Source organism: Heterocephalus glaber, unplaced genomic scaffold (genome assembly GCF_053883595.1).
Source record: "Heterocephalus glaber isolate CG9 unplaced genomic scaffold, H.glaber_assembly_v1.0 deba00001442, whole genome shotgun sequence".
In the NCBI taxonomy this organism is placed as follows: Eukaryota; Metazoa; Chordata; class Mammalia; order Rodentia; family Bathyergidae; genus Heterocephalus; species Heterocephalus glaber.
Window position 1 is genome coordinate 35,348,082 of NW_028258296.1, and position 21,566 is coordinate 35,369,647.

At 35.2% G+C, this 21,566-nt stretch overlaps 1 protein-coding gene across 7 annotated transcripts in view; it reads right to left on the reverse strand.

Annotated features, from left to right (window-relative positions):
* Sass6 (SAS-6 centriolar assembly protein) overlaps window positions 1–21,566 on the reverse strand; it is a 56,903-nt gene that overhangs the window by 34,411 nt on the left and 926 nt on the right. For 6 of the 7 annotated variants that reach the window (XR_002390683.2, XR_002390682.2, XM_021247847.2 and 3 more), the window contains exons 2-8: window positions 15,145–15,205; window positions 13,602–13,681; window positions 13,087–13,191; window positions 12,415–12,586; window positions 11,779–11,844; window positions 10,760–10,879; window positions 1,113–1,304 (exon numbers count right to left, since the gene is read on the reverse strand). Coding sequence is in view for 5 of the 7 variants with exons in the window: in XM_021247847.2 (XP_021103506.2) it covers window positions 1,113–1,304; window positions 10,760–10,879; window positions 11,779–11,844; window positions 12,415–12,586; window positions 13,087–13,191; window positions 13,602–13,681; window positions 15,145–15,205 (796 nt within the window). In the remaining 2 variants the exon portion in view is untranslated. The remainder of the gene's footprint in view (window positions 1–1,112; window positions 1,305–10,759; window positions 10,880–11,778; window positions 11,845–12,414; window positions 12,587–13,086; window positions 13,192–13,601; window positions 13,682–15,144; window positions 15,206–21,566) is intronic. The other variant, XM_087213179.1, reaches the window with a different exon arrangement.

Genomic DNA, 21,566 nt, shown 5'->3' on the forward strand with positions numbered 1-21,566 from the left:
TATAGGGTGTGCTACTGAAACCGGCTTGGTGATCTTTGCTTTTAAATATGATAAGACTTTAATCATAAACCAAGCACTGTGGCACATGCCTGTAGTCCCACTTACTTGGAAAGGTGAGGCAAGAGGATTGCTTGAGCCTGGGAGTTTGAGGCCTGCCTAGGTAACACAGCAAGACTCTATCTCAGAAAAACACAACAAAAAACAAAAAACTACACACATTTTCTGATAATTCATGTGATAATAATGCTAGGTAGAAGATAATCGTCAATGCCAAAGCATCAACAAATACCATAGCAGCAAGATTCTTCTTCTTTTTTTTTTTTTTTTAGCAGCAAGATTCTTCAATGTGATGGCCTGGGGAGTATGGCTCAGCTGTACCGTGCTTATCTAGCATGCAGAAGGCCCTGGGTTTAATTCCCAACATCTCAAAAAATAAACACCTTTCTGGTGCTTGGAAGAACAAGGTAGTACCACAGGCAAAAAATAGGTGGATTCCAATCTTTATTCTTCCCCTTACTGACCATGTGACACAAGGCCAGTAATTTAACCTTTCTCTGTGCCTTAGCTTCAGCATGTGTAAAATGAGAATAACAGTACACACCTTAAAGAATTGTTATAACAATTAAATTAATATATGCGGAGTACTTAAATAGTGCCTATCATGTAGCAAATGCTCAGTAAACATAGCTATTATCTTTACCTTTATCACTACCACTACTACTAGACACTAAGCTTCATACAGTTGCTTGATATACTGTATAGGCTTAAGGAAAGGACTAATCCTATCAACAATGAGTACCCTGTGAGATAAAGATATTAAACCAAGATTTAAAAATACACTGAAAAATCTGAGATTTGTGCCAGTAAATTACTCAAGATCCTAACTAAAAATATCAAGGTTTACTTCAGTTCTGTTCTGAATTATCTCTTTTTATCAAATTTCAGGTTCTCAATATTTTTTGCATTGTTTGAAATTATCATTAACATCTTAGAATCCCTGCAGAGAATCCAGAGGAACACTACCCACACAAATAAAATAATCAAACTAAAATAAAGTGAACAAATTAAAACACTTTTAAATTAGGATGAGAAGAGAAGCCAGCACTCAGTACCTCTTCAACACCAGAAAGTTTTGCTTTAAGTTCTCTAGTAACGGAGTCTCCTTTATACTTCCTCTCAGTTAGATCTTTATTAGCTGCTTCTAATTCAGACAATCTGTTTTGTAGCTGGTGGATGTTTCGCTGATGGAGGGTTTCTAAATCTTTTTTCTGTTGTTCATGCTGTTGTTGATACTGAACCTGTGCCTGTTATACAATAATAGATATCAAAGTAGAAAAAATGAGAAATATAAGTGTAGAAAGATCTGAGAAAAACAACCAGTTTTTTCTTAATAGCTGTCAAAGTCACCTCTTTCAAAAAAGGGTCACTATTTTAACTAATGGATCTTATGATGGAGAAAGTAAGGCCAATAAAGGCAGTTTTACCGTGTGTGTGTGTGTGTGTGTGTGTGTGTGTGTGTGTGTGTGTGTGTGTGTGTGTATGGTTTTCTTTTTCTTTTTTTTTTTTGTATGGTTTTCTGAGACAGGGTCTTACTAGTAGCCTAGAACTAGCCTGAAACAAGGCCAGCCTCAAACTTACTATATACACTAGGCTGGCCTCAAACTCTCCACCCTTCTGCCTAAGCCTCCCAAGTGCTGCAATTACAGGCATGCACAATCATGTCCGGCTATACATTCCCTTAAAGCCACAAAGGAAATCACAGATAACACATAATCTCACACAGCAAGTCGCTCTTAAATATTTAGGAATATTCCTTTCCAGTTATTTATGTACGTTATTGACAATCCACATATATACCCAACCATTTTTAAATTTAATAAATGAAAAGCAAGTTATACTATTTAATCATGCTTTTATTCCCTTGGCATTTGTACCTTTCACATCATTTAAAAACTCCTTTAAAAAAAACCTTTTTATTAGTACATATTAAAAATATAGAAGCAGATTGTTTTTGGCATATTGGTATGTGTATAAAACTTATTTTGATTATTTTTCATTCCCATTATTCCCTACTTTTTCTCCCTCCTCCCCGTATCCCATTACACATCTCTAAATGTCTACCACCTTTTAGTTTCCTGTCATGTCTCATTTATTTTTTTTAGACTGCTCATATAAAAAAAGTGCAATACTGTAACTTTCTGAGTAGGCTTATTTCACTTAACACAATGGTTAAAAACACTTTCTGTAAAAATTATAACACCAACACAATATTCCATCCCAAGACTATAATTCACTTAAACCCTGCCCAAATAGGATATTTTTCAATTTTCAAAATTACAAACAAAACTGATTAATATTTTTGTACAAATATACACCCAAAATTCAGATTAGCTCCTTATAATCAAATAAGTTAAATTTAAATACTGTATAATACAATATAAAACAAATTCCAAAACTGTATTCCAGAAAAGTTGCTCTCACTCAAAGTTCTTACCACTGTTATTTTTTATAAAATATTCTGAGAATTTTACATTATTACTTTAGGAAGTCCCTCATTTTTGGAAAACTGGAAAGAAGGGGCAAAAGACATGAAACAGGAAGGAGTTCGTATAAAAATAAAAATGCAATCTTGTAAGAAAACACAGAAGCAAACAAGAAAAAAAAAACTACCACAAGCAGTAAAGTGAGGCTAACTGTAACTGTCTATAAGTGTAATCGAAGATTCAAAGACAACAGTAAGAGAGTAAAAAGAAATTATTTTGTTCTGGCAATCCTTAGAAGTTAGGGAATTTTCTTTAAAAGAAACAGATAAGTGGTAAGATTTCAAAGTTTAGATTTTCCACATTGTTTCCTTCTAAATCATTTGAATTGTTTTAGAAAACAGAAGAAAAAATATCTATTCTGAAGGAATAAATAATCTTTGGAGAAATACATGCAGAATTATAGAAAAATAACAAATGATCACAAAAGAACTTGTAGAAGCAATATATTTTTTTAAAAATAAATTTTATTTTATCCCATTACTTCCTCCCTTTACACCCCCTCCCCTCCCTATGTACAAAAGCTTTGTTTCCATTTTTTCCTTCTATTTTCACTTTTTTTCTTGTCCCTTCCATTCTCCCTTCTTCCTCATTTCCCTTCTCATTTGAACATTTTCTTCCCATTTCCCGGTCTCTATTATACATTTTAGTCCTTATTTCCACTTTCAGTTTCTCAGACCAGAGAAACAATGCAGTATTTAAACATGTATGTACTACTTATTTCTCTTGAGAGTATGGTCTCAAGGTCCATCCATTTAGCTATAAATGTCTGAAGCTCATCCTTCTTTATGGTAGAGTAGTACTCCATGTTATTAAAAAAAACCTCACATCTTCTTTATCCACTCGTCTGCTGATGGGCATTTGGGCTGTTTCCAACATTTAGCTATTACAAAATGTACTGCTATAAACATGGACATGCATATATCGCTGTGGTATGATGCTTTCAATTCTTTTAGGAAGATATGAAGAAAGGGAATAGCTGGGTCAAATGGAACCTTTACTTTTAGGTTTTTGAGGAATCTCCACACTGATTTCCACAGTGGTTGCACCAGTCTACACTCCCACCAACAGTGGAGAAGGGTTCCTTTTTCCCCATAGCCCCACCAGCATTTTTTATTGGTTGATTTCTTGATAGCAGTCATTCTTTCTGGGGTGAGATGGAATCTCAGCAGTGTTTTAATTTGCATTTCAAAGTTATATTGAACATTTTTTCATATACTTATTTGCCATTTCTAATTCTTCATCATGAGAAGTGTCTTTTCATTTCAGATGCCCATTTTTAGATTGGGTCTTTAAATTTGGGGGGGGGGTCTGATTTTTTTTGAGTTCTTTATATACTCTAGATCATAGTCCTTTATCTGATGAATAGAAGCAATATTTTTCAACAGAATATTTTATATTGGCTATAATTTAAAAGGTACATTGTAGTTTTAGAACATCTGATGAGCAAGATGTTTGGGGGATGAATTTCTAACAATAAGAACAGAAAAAAAGATTAACAGAAAATTCTAGGAAGGAAAAAACTGATGAGACAACACAATCAAGAAGATAATTTTTAGCTAGCTGGAGCAGTGTATGCCTGTAATTCCAATGTGCTCCGAAGGTTAAGACAGAATGATTCCAAGTTTGAAGTCAGCTTGAAAAAAAAAAAAATATATATATATATATATGCATGCATATAGGTATATGTATTATACATATATAGTGTATATATAATACATATACATATACAGTATATATGAATTAAAAAGATGGGTGATTCTAGTTATCGCTGTAACTTTCCTCACAGAAAAGCTACTATAAACAAAGAAATTAATGTGAAAATAAGACTATTTAATATACTGCTTGCTATTTATTTGTTTGTTTGTTTGTTTTTGAGACAAAGTCTCACTATGTAGTCCAGGCTGGCCTCGAACTTGCAGTGATACTCCTGCCTCAGCCTCCCAAATGGTATATTGCTTTTAAAAAGAAGTGATGTGATGAAAATATCAGAAATAAGTATAAACATAAAAACAAAGTATCAAGAAATCTGTGCTAACTTTTCAAATGCCCCAAGTTAAATATGATGCCAAGGTTTTATGTCCACTTGAACAACAACAAAATGGCAAATACAGATAACACAGAATTACTGTATTCTGTGACACTCAACAATGGGAGAAGGAAGTTTATCTGTACCAACAGATATTGATGTAGTCATAAAACTAGAAAACAGTGTTCTCTGGCAATTGTTATTATAGCACATCCTTAGATCTGAAGTATCAGTAGCACCTGTTACCGTGTTAGGAAATCAAGTTCTTGGACTCTACCCCAGACCTACTTTATCAGAGATTCTGAAGTTAGAGCATAGCAATCTGTATTATAATAAGCTCTCCAGGTGATTTTCTTTAAAGTTTTAGAGCCATTATCCTATAGTATATCCCCTATAAATATCAATAGGAAGAGAAGTGTCGGCCTGGTTTTTAAGGTTCTAAAGAACCGCTTGACAATTCCACTCAAAAAAGGCAATATAAAATGCAAACAAATCTTTCAGTCACTTTGGAGTTATAAACAAATACACTTATAAAGGTATTTTTAATCTAACTTGTTTGAAAATATCAAGCCAAAATGGCAGGATTATATTCATTAATAGGGGGAAATAGTACAGAATTAATGAAACAAAAACCAGTTCTTTAAATACACTAAAAAACAGAAAAGCCATAAAAGGTTAAAAAAAAAAAGGACATTAAAAAAAAGGACAAAATGCCAATTAAGAAAATAAAAGAAATGATATGGGAGATTTGAAAAATCATGACAATATGATACTCTATTAATACATGTAAATACACAGGAAACACATGACTTAAGGAAATGTAAATTAAGAAAAAAAGAGAAAATCCAAACAGATCAATAATCATGGAGAAAATAGGAAAGAATTTAAAGATAAATGCCTTGAGTGTTAAACAGAAATGTCAAAAGGCTAAGTGTATCAAGTCTTCAAAGAACAGAAGCTCTATATTTCACTTTTATTTTCACTATTTCAAAAGAAGGCATAAAGAAAACAGGAAAATGTTCTCTTTCATTTCATGAGGCCAGTATAAGGCTAATATCAGTGTATAGCCCATAATTATAATAAGCAGATCAATATGAAGGAAAGGGCAAACTCTGACCACTACATTTATCAATTTAAATATAAACATCCTAAATTAAATGCTAGCAAATTAAACCAAGAGTATATTATAAATCGCTATGACTAAGTATTACTTAAGATTAAAATTTTTATTATTTTATTTTGGGAGAGGTTTGAGACAAGGTCTTGCTATGCAGTTCAGGCTGGCCTTGAACTCGCTGCACTCCTCCTGCCTCTTCCAACTCCTAAGTGCTGGGACTATAGGCATGCACCACCACACCTGGCCAAGGATATAATTTTTATCTAGCACTCTTCTATATAAGAAAAAAGGAAACAAAAATCTTATAAATAGATAAGGTACTCTTTTTCATAGTTTATCTATATACCTGAAAAATCTAAGAGAATCAACTCCAAAATTATTAAAAGTAATACATAAATTTAGTGAAGTGGCTGGATATGACATAAATATATACTCATAATGAACAGTTAGAAAAATTAACCACAATAGTGGAGATATGAGAGTAGATGGCCCCATTTATTGACCAAAACCAAGTAAAATCACTACACAAAAACTTGTTAGAGAAGGGAAGAGGAGGGAAGGAAATAAAGAGTAAACCATAAATCTGAATTCTTTTGTTTTGCTTTTTTTTTTTGGTACTGGGGATTGAACTCGGGTCCTTCCGCTTGCGAGACAGGTGCCGCTGATTCTTGATTAAATGAAGATATACACACACACACACACAGACACACACACACACACACACACACACACACACGAGAAAATTGTAAAGATATCAGTTCTTAACAGTCCAGAGAAAAGCCCTATTATAAAAGAAATTTAGCATGTAATAAAAGTAGTGTTTAAATTGAGGGAACATGATATTGGAACAAGTGAATGACTATATGTTCCCCCCAAATAGGCTGAGTATATAGATGATTAGCAGAGCTCTTACCTCACATGTATAAAGCCCTGAGTTTCATAGTCAGTACTGGAAAAAAAAACCTACTTCATTTTGTACTCCACAAAAATATATTTCAAACTGATTAAGGAGGTAGATACAACAAGAAAATTAAAAACTACCAGAAGCTGGGCATGGGGACAGATACCTGTAAGCCCAGCACTCTTGGAGGCTGAGGCAGGGGAACAACAAGTTTGAGCCCAGCCTGAGCAACTTAGCAATTTAGTGAGATCCTGACTCAAAATAAAAAATTGCACTGGGGATATAACTCAGTGTGAAGGCTCAATACAAAAACAAAAAACAAAATCAAACCTAGAATACTTTTCATAAACTTGGAGTGGCAAAGGCTTTTTAAACATAAAATGGAACTTTAAACCACAAAGGCAATGATTGACAGATCTGGTGACATCCAAATAGAAAGAACAGTATATAATAACACCTACTAGCAAATGCAGACCAAAGAAAAATGTTTATTATACATAATAAAGTATAATATTCTTGTTTTATAGTATTAAGAAATGAAAAGGTAAGCTATAGAGAGAAAATATTCACAATGCCTATACAGTAAGCTCTCCACAATCCTTAGGTTCTAATAGCAGATTTAAAATATTAAAAAAGAATCTATAGAAAATTTCAAACTATAAAACTGAAATTTGCGAAGGACCAAGGAGTCCACTGAATCCACATGAAGTGATGGGTAGGCATGCCCTGCAGTAGCCTCCTGCCAGCACTTGCTCAAGCAACACCTACTCCATGTCGCCTTCCTGTACTGTGTAGTTAGGCTTACAATGGTTATACATACCCGTGTTCTATATGTATGGACTTTTGCTTGTCATATTCTCTAAACAATAGAGTATAGCAATGTTATCTACAGCATTTACACCATATTAGGCATTAAAAGAGACCTAGAGATGACAGAGTGTAGAGGAAGATGTGCATAGGTTATATGCAACTACTATGCCATGTTATCTTAAAGACTTGGCATCTGCACGTTTTGGTGTCCTGGGGGATACCTGAGGTGGGGGATGGAGTGTTCCTGGATCCAATTCCCCATAGATACTGTGGGACAAATGTACCTGACAAATGACTTGTGTTTAGAAGAAAGTATTCCTACAAATCATTAAGAAAAAATACTGTATTAATAGGCCAATTTAATAATGGGTTGCTGGGTACGGTAGCACATCCCTGAATCCCAGCACTTGGGAGGCTGAGGCAGGAGGATCTCGCAAGTTGGAAGCCAGTGTGAGCTACATAGTGAGTTCAAGGCCAGTTTAACTACATATGGAGACTCTGTCTTAGCCCCTAACCCCAAAGAAAATAGCTAATGATTTGAATGAACACTTCACAACAGAATAATACAGTGGCCAATATGCACACAAAAAAGTGCTCATCATTATGAGATACAATTATACACCTACAGGACGGCAGTGTAAACCTACATGGAAAACTAGCAGTTTTTACTAAAGCTAACCATACCATATGGTTCTTCCAACCCTAGATTATACCCCCCCCATGGTACATGTTGCCAAGAGAAGACATATATATATATATATATGAATGTTTATACCAGTTTAATAATAGCAAAATACCAGAAATAACTCAAATGCTCATCAACAGGAAAGCGAATTATGATCAGAATAATATCCAACAACAAAGAAATGCACAGAAACATAATTGAACCTCAGAGACAGGCTGAGTGAAGGGAGCCATACACAAGTACATACTGTATGATTCAATTTATATGATTTTGAAGAGTAGGAAAAACTAATCAATGATGATAAAAGTCAGAAGAGTGACGACCTCCTCTAAGAGTATTCTTTGGAAAGGTACACAAGGGAACCTAGAAAGTTCTTAGAATTTTCTGAATCTTTTTCTTTTCTTTTTTTTTGAGACAGTGTCACTATATAGTTCAGGCTGGCCCTTGAACTCACTATTTAGCCCAGGCTGTCCTCAAACTCATAGCGATCCTCCTGCCTCCGCCTCCCGAGTGCTGGAATTACAGGCATGCACCACCATGCCTGGCTTTCTTCAATCTTAATTTGAAAGAAAGTTACACATAAAACATAATCTATGCTGGGGCTGGTGGCACACGCCTATAATCCCAGCACTCGGGAAGCAGAGGCAGGAGGATCACCACAAGTTTGAGGCCAGCCTGGGCTACACAATAAGTTCAAGGCCAGCCTAAACTGCATAGTAAGATCCAGTATCCAAAAAAAAAAAATATCATCTAGGCAGGGAGTGGTGGTGCACACCTGTAATCCAAGCACTCTGAGAGGCTGGGGCAGAAGGACTACAAATTTGAGCCCAGCCTGGGTAGTGAGACCCTAGTTCAAAATAAAAAGGAATAAAAGGGCTGAGGGTATAGCTCAGTGCTAAGTCCCCAGGTTCAATCCCCTGTAACAACAACAACAAAAAAAATCCAGCTGGATTTTTAAGACTAAACATTTACTATGTTTAAATAAATAATGTTTAAATAATGTTTTAATAAAATGTAATATTGAAAACTACACTATAGAAGGCAAGAAAGAACCCACACTACAAAGCAGTAGAAAATGGTAATTATACAGCAAAAGGAAATACATAGCTAAAGGGAGTAAAGTATTTAAAAATAACCTACAAAAGAAATTAATGGTCAGAGGCTATATTGAGATTTTATCTTCACTTAAAATGTATAAAAAAGCTGGGCGTGGTGACACACGTCTGTAATCCCAGCACTTGGGAGACTGAGGCAGGAGGATCCTTGTGTGTGTAAGGCCAGCCTGAGTTACACAGCGAGATTCTGTCTCAAACCTCCCCCCCCCCAAAATTAAAACAAGTGCTACCTTTTCTAACCATTTAAATGCTATCAGTTTGGAAAGTATTTAAATAATTTACATCCAAACACTATACTATACAACCATTAAAATGGAATATCTGAACTGAAAGAGGTTAAGTGAAAAAAGTTATAATCGACATAACCAGTAAGACCTTATTAGCATCGAACAAAACCAGAAACTCACTATGAGTGTATAAATGAAGTGTGATAAAAAAATACAGGGGATACTTTAAAAATTTATTACAGGTCTGGGGATTTAGCTCAGTGGTTTGGCTGCCTGCTGTGCAAGCGCAAGGACCTGAGTTCAATCCTAGGTACCAAAAAAAAAAAATGTATTACAGTAAGACACATTGCCATTAATCCGCCTGAAAATACTCCCCAAGATTCCAACACACACATCCCATCATTCTTGCCATTTTCTGAAGCAATTCTGGAAGCCCTCTTTTGTATCTTTAGCTGCTCTGTTTAGGTTGTTTTGATGTCCTCAGTTGGGCAAAATGTTTAGCTTTCCATGTTCACTTTGCCTTTGGAGAAGAGCCAGAAGTTCCACAGAGAATAAGGTGAATGAGGACACAGTGTAATGTTTTTACCAGCCTGCCTTTCCAGTGGATGGCACTGGACAGCAGCATTCAGATTTTTTTTAATCATACTTTGCAAAGAAATCACATAAAAGGACTTCCAGGCTAGGTGTGGTGGCTTGTGCCTGTAAAACCAGCACTAAGGAAGCTGAGGCTGGAGGACTGCTGTGAGTTCCAGACTTTAAGACCAGCCTAAACTACATAGTGAGACTTTGTCTCAAAAAACTTAAAAAAAAAAAAGACTTTCAAGACTGTTTCAAAAAGTGGCAAGAATGATAGAATAAGTGTGTTTAAAATGAGGGGGAATACTCTGAACTGATTAATGGTAGTAGTGAGGTCTTTTACTGTAATGAATTGTTTTTTGGGGGTTTGTTGTTGGGTTTTTTTTTTGGCTGTACTTGGGATCGAATTCAGGACTTTGCGCTTCTGAGGCAGGTGTGGTGCCACTGAGCTAAATCCCTGGCCCTAATAAATTGTTTTACATTTATACATTCACCATATATTTCAACCATGGCTTATACATCTACAATTACATAATTTACCTTGCTATACTTATAAATACTTTAAAATTATATATTTACATATGTATATAAGTGTGAAAAATCACATCAAATGTTTATAGAGTAGTAACTTTGAAAGATAAACTTTCAACTTTTTTATATTTCTATGTCTGAAAATTTTAAAGCATTATTACTTTTATAATCAACAAAAAAAACAATAGCAATAAAAAATTTTCTTTCAGTTACCTTTTATATGCTCACCTGTAATGCTTTTTCCTTCTCATTTGTCAATTCCTGAGAATGCTTATTTGTCAGTGAGGCTGTGTGTGATGCCCATTCATTCCGTAATTTGTCTAATTCTTGTATTTTTTCTGATAAAGTCTATATTAGAGTTTAGTGCAAAACGTTAAAATAGTCTCCTGAAGCTGTCACATTTCTAATTAGTACAGAGATACTTATAAGATAGTACTCTTAAAGAAAATAAAATTTCAGGTTTTCAAACATATGCAAAGCCTACACAGATGTTTCTCAATTTGAGGAATGGTTAGAATGAAAGCAATACTACTGCTAAAATGTCTCACAGGCCAAGCCTAACTATCTTTAAGCTGTTACATATAAATATCTCTTTGCCACCAATTCCTTTCCTCTGACATTAAAAAAAAAAACGGCAACCCAGGTGGAGCAAATCAGTTTTAAGGAGCACCTTACTTATTTATAAAACACAGTAACATGGTCCAAGAGGGCCATGTTATGCAGGAGCATTTTCTATCTGAAGCCATGCAGCTTATCAGACGTTTTGGCCCTCAATCTCAAGGAGTAGGGGCAAAATGTAGTAGCTACAAATAAAATAATACTAAGCTCATGTGAGAAATTAATTTCAATCATTTTGCCCTTAGCTGCTTTCTCTCCAAATGTACAATCATAACAGAAGAGAATGGTTTAGAAGATAGGACCTTAAAAAGCCATTTTAAAACAGAGAAATGAGGCTAATAAGACAGAAGAGAACTAACATATCACAGATGCTAAATATTATCTTAATTGAAAACTTAAGAGAAAATGTGTCATGTACTGGAGATGAAAGAAATGTTTGGGTGGAATTTAACATCTAAAAGAGAAGCACCAGATTAAGGTAATTAACTAGTAGAGAAAGTGGCAAAAAGGAGAGAAAAACTTAATGGTAGCATACTTTGAAAGAAATACATGAAACCTTGACTTAATTCACTAACCAATACAGAGCCAATGTCTGGATTACTACAAAGATGAAATGAAACGTGAACTACCTTTTTTGTGAGGTTCAGTTGCCTAGTAACATCATCTAGTGATTGTGTCAATAATAATTTTTCTTCCTAGTTATAAAAACAAAAAATTATGCAGTTTACAATTCAATATCTATAGCCATATTACTCAAAGTATAACAAGATACAGCATCAGTATCATCAGAGGATCTTGATAGACAAAATGGCAGACTTTCTAAATCAGAATCTGCATTTTAACAAATCCTCAGATGATCCATGTATTATTAGTAGATGTCCTGATTTATAGCATTTAACTGAAAATTTTTCTAAAATCTCTCAGGTGGCAACACAATGCTGCTTCCTTGTATCATATACCTTATACAGCATTTTGTAATATGTAAGACACTTTCATATATTTCATCTCATTTATGATGAGCTGGATAAGGTAGATATTTCTCATACACAAATGCCAGCTGATTAAATCATGACACAAGAGTTTAAATTCTCAATGCTTGATCCACTTCTATACTTGTACCTCAACTAAATGAAAAAACAGTAAGTTCATTACATACTATAACACTTTAATCAGAAAACAAGAAATAATGGCAACAGAGTTCTTTAGTAACTTATCAAAGTACTGTGGTACCTAGTTTAAAAGAATGACTTAAATGTAAATCTTACCTTGCTACATTTCAAACAGCCTGCTAGAAATTTCTTTATCTCCACATCATTTCCAGGTAAAAGTTTTAGTGAGAGGTGTATAAGATGCTTAAAAGGATTTGTTTCTACCACATTTAAAAATGCGGGTGAGTTATCCAAAATAGCTGCTGGAGAAACTAACTGTAGCAAAAACCTTTGAAAAGAAAATGCCACATTATAACACACTTAGAAGACAGTGAAACTCTCCTACTGAATCATAAGCTCCTCTACTCTGAAAGACAAGGAAAAGGAACATAATGAAATCATAGAAGCTAATGGGAAAGGACTCCCTGTATAAAAGAGAAGGTGAATGGTGGAGAGGTTGAAACAATGAATATATAAAAGTCCTTGAGTTCATAATAAGAATTAAGCATTTGTTCTTTCCCATAAGAACTTTCAGAGTAATCAAGTAGCCCTAACTGATGAGGTAAAGTTGAAAGAATTACACCTAATAGATGTGAAAAGAACTGTAGATTTGGAAAAGCATCATTTTGTAGTTCCTAATGAAATAACTGGTTCCAACAACAATCACTAGTCTTAGTTTTAAAAATAAACAAGAGTAATTATAATACATGGAAAATATTTTGCCATCAACTTGTCTTTCAAAGAGTCTATCTTCAAAGTTTAATTATATACTACTTTTATGCAACTTACCTTGGGATTTCTTTGGCATGTTCTTGAGCACATTGCTGAAGGAGATCTATAAATTTTTGTGGGAAAGCTAAGAAGTCTACCAGAAGACCTTGCTGGAATTTTAAACTACACAAAAGGCAGGAAAAGAAATTTTTAAAATTTAATTACTATCTTTAATCATAATTAATATCCTGATAGATAAATTTACTGAACACCCATTATAATCAAGAACTAAGCTAGGAAACTTTTTAATAGTTTATTCGATGAGAGGAAAAAAGCCAAGAGATTAACCAAAGCTCCAAATTTCTGAGCTGTATTAATCAGAACTCTGATAATATATGAAATACTTATTTTCAAAGACATTCTAAATATCTGTAGAACAAACAGTACCATATTCCCAGAAAATACTAAATGTTCTGAACAGTTACACCTACAAACAACAGGTGTTTCAAAAGGAATAGTGCCAATACATTTTTTAAACTTAGAAACTTAGTCTTAGGTTAAATATAAGACTAGCAAAAGAAAAAATTACTTACCTTTGAAAATCTTCCTCAGATATAACAAGGTTATACAAAAAAAATGGATCTGTATCATCAGTCAGACGAATAACTAAATCCTAAAAGAAATATTTTTAAAAAATGTTTTCAGTAGATTTTAACTACTGAATAACATCAACATATCACAGTTATACTTCAGATAGTTTTGTTTTCTGTTAGTTTTTAGAGACTTAGAATCTTAAATGGCGGGGGGGGGATTCTGCTCCTTGATAGCTTTACAAAGGTCTGCAAAAGCTAATTACATACTAGCAGTTGAAAATACAGGAATATCATCCTTTCAGAGACATAGCAAAATTTACACCTTTGCTGCACTATGGTATCATGAGAGATACTCCTTACCAGTGGACACACCAAACTCAGCCAGACATTCATTTCCCTTTATTAACTGGCCTGGCACTTCAAAAGAGGTAAATACCCCAGTAGAACTGTCAACAATTATTCACCCTAAGGAAGGAGCTTTTGTCACTCAGGAAGATGAGTGTCAGGTGACATGTTGCTAGGGCTTCTTATAAGGGCCTGTTCTCTCTACTCCAGATGGCTCCTGACGATGATGCCCATATGTTCCCATTTGTCTAACAGAGTGGATTTGTTTCATAAAGACCATTTTCCAGTTTGTTATAGTGTGGCAAATTATCACAGCAGTTAAAGCTATCAGAAAAATACGCCAAAAGTACATACTTCAGAGAACACTGGTGCAAGGGAAATAGCAAAACCACAAGGAAGGAGTAATACAGAATTAAATATTCAAGTTACCAGTAAGTTTGAAATACAAATGTATTTACAATTACTAAGGAACTGCTAGGGTCCTAGAAAAATTTAAACTCTGTAAGTAGAGCTAGAAAATAAAGATGTACAGCAGGCATTAGGAGTAACATGTAAGAAGTATAATATACAGTCTTCACCCTAGAAAATTAGTAGTTCGGGTATTTGATGTGTCAGCATGCCCTGTAAGCAGCTTCTATTTAAGTACTTCTTGAAATTCACCCCAAGATGCTATTCAAAACAAAAATTAAAAAATGTGAAACTCCTACTAATAATACCAGGTACTTGAATGTATTCACAGAAAGCTACAACACAGGGAAAACAAATGCTGGATTTCTTAGCCCCTTGTTGTATATTCTTAACTCTGTTATGTCTCATACTTTTGAAGATCATATGGGACAGAAGCTCTAAATGCTTCTTTTCAAAAGTTACGTAAAAAGTGTCACCCTGTAGCGCTTCAATACATTCTGTTCTCACACTTATACTATGAAATGGCGATTCTTTAAAGCAATAATACATATTCTAGCAACTTTCAATCAGAATAAACCAAAGGAGATTGTTACCGCATGCCCCTTGATTCTTCTTGTGTGCTTCTGAAATAAAAATTATCTTTCAGTTGTTGTCTCAGTCTAGAACTCATCCTGGATTGCAATAGTTCCAAAATTAAAAAGCAAGGTGGATATAACAAGAGATCGAACATTCTTAAATAAAAATTAATATATACAACTCCTCATATTTTGAAAAAGAAATAAATACCAACCTTTCTGTGAACTGGATTAGAAACTGATTGTAGTTCAATGCTCACTCTTACACTTATTCTCCTGTATACAAAGACATGCCAAAACCATCAAAAATATTAACATGAAATTATCTCTATAATTTTTATTAACTAAAGTTTTCAGTCTTAAGCCACAAGATTTTTCATAAATGTTCTCTAACTTATGTCCAAATTTACTAGTTTATTGACTGACTGATTACAGCACAGGGGTGGAATGGAAGGCCTTGTGCATGCTAGGCAAGTGCTCTCCACTGAACTACATCCCCACGCCAGTGTTCAAGTTTTTAAAGTGCACACTGGACTTGAGGTTTAAGTTCTTATTCTTCCACGAATAAGCAACTGTCTTAGTCACTTTTCTTGCTGCTGAGACAAAATTGATGACACTCACTAAAGGAGGAAAAGTTTATTTCAGCTCACAGTTTGTAGAGGTTTTAGTCCATAGTGGGCTGGCTCCAAAGCAGAGCAGCATGGCAGAAGGGCATTGCAGGAGAAACATGTCATCTAGTACCAAGCAGAAGGCAGCAAGCAGCAGCAGCACCCAGCCTGCCTTTCCCTTTTGTCGGTCCAGGCCACCAGCATTCTTGGGTGGAGTCACCCAGCACTATGCTAATTCCAATCAGTGGACTAATTTAGTGCCACCCACCCTTAATCCCAATGTCACACCCTAGATTCAGCCAGCTCCAAAATCCCCACCTACCAGCACATGAGGCTTTAGGGGACATCTAGATACAAGCTATAACAACCACTATTAGTTTTTAAACTAAATTTTCCTCACATATCAAATGGGGAAGGTATGAGGATAAATGGGATAAACAATGTGCAGTGTCTAATACTATTCTGGTATATTACCTTAGTGCTCTGATTCTAAAACAGCATCTATTGAAAGACAAACCGTCACAACCTTTCCATTAAAAAAAAAATTACCATTTCAAGTGATCAAATTGATTATCCAAGATTTCACTTAAAACACTTAAAATGTAAATATTAGACTATTTAGAATCAAGGAAATAACATTCTATACACTTTTGCACATACAAAATTTTTTTTCAGATACCCATACTAAATCTGCTTAATAGAGTCTCTTTGCAACATATTGACAAGTTCATTGTTTTTGAAAAATCTTGTTCTTGATCTGTTTGTGAAAGAAACATGTTACACTGTCATTATTTGAGGTACTATGGAGTTGATTTTTGTCGAAGATTTATTCAGCCTTCAGGTCAGGTGATATAATGCCATAACATTTTATTTGGAGATATTAGTATTTTAGAATTTAAAAAAAACAAAAAAACCCATATTGACAAGTTCATTATTATCTATCACATACTAGAGCAGTGGTGGCAAACCTACGGCACATGCAAGCCGAACTGCCCCTGCATCACACCAGCAACAACTAACAGCTCACAGAGGGCCCATGCGCATGCCTGGAAAGGAGTAGCAGAGCCAGGTGATGATGTCAGGAGCCAACTCATTAGCCGCTGACTCCTCCGCTGACTCCACCGAGCTTTCACATGGCCCGTCAGTATTCAGATGTAATCAGTATTCAGATGTAATCGCACTTTTGGCATTTTGCAGTAAATAAGTGGCTTTGGGTTGCAAAGGTACTAGGTCTCTAAAAGGTTTACGGTCACTGTCCTAGAGTTGCTAAGGTCTAACCAGGAGAAACCACAGCCTTCCACACTCTCAGCTGCAATTTAAAGAGAATTCAATACTATACAGAGGGAGGTGTGTGTGTGTGTGTGTGTGTGTATATATATATAATCATTAATCAAATTGAGAAAAAATGTTTAAATAATTAAGAAAATGAAGAGAAAATTAGTGAAGAACATTTATGCACAAATAGTTTGAATTCAATACCAATAGCCTTTCTCTCCCACGGAAGGCAAAAAAAGTAAATTACCAAATAGAATTTGTTCAATTTTGACTTCTAAAGATTTGTTATAATTTTTTTCTACATTCTATTACTTATCTACTACAGAAATAAAATGTATAGATGAAAAAATTTGGAAACTGTTGGCCAAGATCCAATGGTTTGGATTTTGTGGTGCTCTAATTTGTCATCTTGTATTTTTAAGAAAACATGTTATTTAAAGTTTCTTCTTAAACATACATGAATGCTAAATCTTAGTTCATATGAGGTTAAGTTACCATAAAGTTGTACTTGTTACCTAAAAAATCATAGCAGTGCTACTCAATACTGTAAAGATAGGAAGAATTATTTTACAAGAGAATATCTTGTTTCTATATTTCTAGTTTTCTAGAGCAATGTATGTGAAACAAATTAGAGTCCTTCCACTTAAGCCTTTTTGGGAGAAAAAAAATCCCCAATTTGCTAGTTTGTAAGATAAGTGGATTCAATTAGATGATTTGTGACGAACTTTTTAGCTATACAATGTCATTATGCTTAATTTTTTGCTGGGTGTGGTTGTGCATGCCTATAATCCCAGCACTCAGGAAGCTGAGGCAGGACAATCGCTGTTAGTTTGAGGCCAACTTAGGTTACACAGTGAGTCCAAGGCCAGCCTGGACTACATAGTTTCAAAAAAAATTTTTTTTCTCTACCATGTAGTATGACATTCACTTGATACCTAACTTTTTATGGTGCTTTACAGATTTAGAAGTCTTGTCATACTTCATAAATTTGTAAAACTTTCAAGAATCTATTTAATAAGATATCCTTTAGATAATTCTAAGTTAGATTACTGTGATAATTTACCAAACATATTAATGATATTGTTGCACACATTCAAAATGCTTTTATCAACCGGGCATGGAGGCCCACACTTATAAACCCAGGGCTCTGGGAGACTGAGGCAAGAGGATCGCAAGGTCAAGCCCAACCTGGGTGACAAACAAGCCCAATTTCATCTCAAAATAAAAAAGGGCTGAGAATGTAGTTCAATCCTCAGTATGGAGTGGGCTGGGGGATAATATGTATTAGATGATTGGAGAAAAATAGAGAAAAGGCCATAAATTAAACATATTCCCCAAATTTACTTCAAAAACCTCCCTAAAAATACATTATAGAAAAATCTGAACTTTCAGGGGATATACTCTCTGAAATCACAAATTTTATTTTCTCCATTATAATGGCTAATGATATAAGAGCAATATTAATCAATAAAACTTCAGTAAAAGATACTGTTTCTCATCTCAGTATCACACTCTAAACATTGCATAGATCTACATAACATCCTCTAGGTCAGTTAGATATAGCATTCTTTTCAATAAAGAATATCTTAAACATCAGACATTAGCAAAACTGGATTCTAGCCTGTTCTTGTCACCCAGTAGCTGTGACCTTAAACTCTAGATTCAAACAATTAAAAGCTACTCTAAGCCAGGTACTGTGCTGGGTACTAAAGATACAAACAGAAATAAACATGGTCCATGTCCTCAAATTGAGGTCAGATTAAATGACTTTTCCCTAGATTTGCTTCTGACTATATTTTAGGGTTTCAAGAGAAGAGAAAGGTTACTAACACTTATTGAGTACCTACAGTACTGAGTACCTAGAAGGTTCTTTACATATATCACCTTATTTAGCAACAATAACCTTAAGTAAATATTATCTCTTTTACAGAGGAAGATCCTGTGGCACATTGCAAAGCCCAAATAACAATTCAGATCTCTAACCTCCACACATCTAATAAATGAATGACAACTGGTTTCAATTTAAGTAACTTTGAAAGGTCTTTACAGTGAAGAGATTTAAGACGCACCTTGGAGGTTATGAATAAGCATCTGAGGCAGAGGGAATAGCGCGAGTGGAGTAAAGGTATGGTATAAAGAGAGTATAGCAGAGGATAACAAGAATTCTCATGTGACTAATATACTGGAGAGGGGAACTTAGGATACGAAACTGAAAAAGTAAGTTGTATCAAATCACAAGCTTCAAAACTGCATCACTTTCCTCTAGGTAGAGTTCCCTGATCATTAGCATTATCCTCAACTGAATTTCCTTCTCTGTGACTTTATTTATATTACTTTATGCACTAATCAACTTTAATAATAGCTGATGTTTATTAAACTCTAATGAATCATAAATTTAAAGATGAGGCAGAAGTTGAATAAATTGTATACCATAAGGGTTAGGGGTGTAGCTCAGTGGTAGACTTCTTGCTCAGCAAGAGGAGCAAGGTCTTGGGATCAACACTCCCAACACCTCCTTCAAAAAAGACAGTCTGGCTCTAGAGTCTGAACTCAACCTGTGCTATGCTGCATCTCCAAGGGAAATAGTTTTCAAAGTGTAAGGTCCTAGGATTGAACACAGGGCTCACGCATGCTAGGCAAGTGTTCTACTGCTGCGCTACACCCTTAGCCCTTTATTTCTGTTTTGAGACAGGTTCAGGTTCTAAGTTGCCCAGACGGGATCCTCAAATCGTCCTCCTGTCTCAGCCTGCCAAGTAGCTGGGATTACAGACATGCACTACCATGCCTGGCTCCAAGGGAAATCTTTTGATTTCCCCTATTAAAATGTGAGTTCCTTCAGGGCCACAAAGATAACCGTTTCTTATTTTTATGGCTTGGCGCCCCCTCCTTGTCCCCCACCCCCACCCGGCGTAGTCTCAGCACCTAGGACAGCTCCTGATGTGTAGACGGCAACGGCAAATATTTGTTAAGTTGAACGGGCCTTGAATGCTTAACTGACAAAAATGTAGGTTACTCTTCAAATAGGTCAGGGGCCACCATATTACTCTGTAAAGGGCCTGCAAGTCATATTTTAGGCTTTGCAGGCTACTGAGTCTCTGTCACAATCACTCAATTCTTCCTTTTTTCTTTTCTCTCTCTTTTTGTAATGCTGGGCATAGAATCCCGGGCCTTACACCTACTATGCAAAAGCTATATCCCCAGCACTGCCATCATAAAACTCATAATACAATTACTCATTTCTGACCCTGTCATGCAAAAGCAGCCACAGACAATTTGTAAGCAAATAAGTATGGCTGTGTTCCAATAAAATTTTATTTACAAACAGTGGGGCATCTCTTCCTCAGGCTCTACTTTGCTGAGCCCTGGTATAGGTGATAGGAATATATGATAGATTTCTAAACACAAAGAATAAAAAGATTAAAACTGTTTTAAGAAGATTAACTGTGGTGGCACATCATGTAATCCCAGCACTCCAGAGACTGAGGCAGGAGGATCACCATGAGTTTGAGACCAGCCAGGGCTACACAGTGAGTTCAAGGCCAGCCAGAACTACTTAGCGGGGACCCAGTCACAAAAACAACCACACCCCCTCCATACACACAAATTAAAAAAAAGAAGATTAACTGTGATGACAGTAAGATGAATAAGAGCTGGCAGTTTCAATATTACTATCAGAAGTGATACTCCCTTTTATTGTCTTTGTATAATCATTCTAGGACAATGTTGCCTAATAGAGATACAATGCAGACCACAAAATGTAAGTCGTATGTAATTCAAAATTTTTTAGAAGCCTGTTAAAAAAAACCTAGTAGGTATAATTAACTTTAATATTAATTTTATTTAACCCAACACACCCCAAATTTTGCCATTTTAACATATAATACAAAGCGGGCTGGGGATTTAGCTCAGTGGTTTTGCCGCCTGCTGCGCAAGCGCAAGGACCCGAGTTCGATCCCCAGTACCAAAAAACCCCAAACAAACATATAATACAAAAATTATTATTTTACCTTCTCTTTTATAGCATGTTTTCAAAATTCAATGTGTGTTTTACACTTCCAGCATGTTACTTTGGATTGGCCCCCATGTCAAATGCCCAATAACCCACCACACTGCAAAGCACAAAATTACCAATTAGGGGATAGGATTTATGGCTCCGTAGCAAAAAGTGCACTTAATATAAGCAAGTCCCTGGGTTTTCCCATAAACAAACAAACAAACAAACAAACAAACATTAAAATAACTGACAGATTTCCATACACAACCGCTGGTTTCAGTTCCAGCTCCTGTCTGGCTTGCCAATGTGGATTGTGAACCTAAATCTGAATTTTATCAGTTTATCGTTACTGGAGACTAAGTAAATCAATATCCTCATTTTTAATGCTACAGTTTCTACACCCTTTGGTTTTTACATATATTTTCACACTTGATCCTCAGTAAGTGGGTAGGCAAATTATAACAATTTTACAAATGAGGAAACAACGTTCACAGAAACTGACGGGACAATTAATGAGTAGTGGGACAGGGAAAAAAGATTGTTTTTACACCTCCTGACTTACAATCAAACCTCTTTCTATAAGTCCTGTAGCACCGCTTCCTCAGTCAAAGTTGCAATTTTGTATTTGTTTATGAGACTGGGATTTATTTCCTCTACTGGACTGTAAATTCCACGAAGACCATAGCATACATAGTGGCGAGCAAGGGGTTTTACAAGTAGGCAATACTTCTTGAATAACGTGTTTCTAATTTTCTCAGTT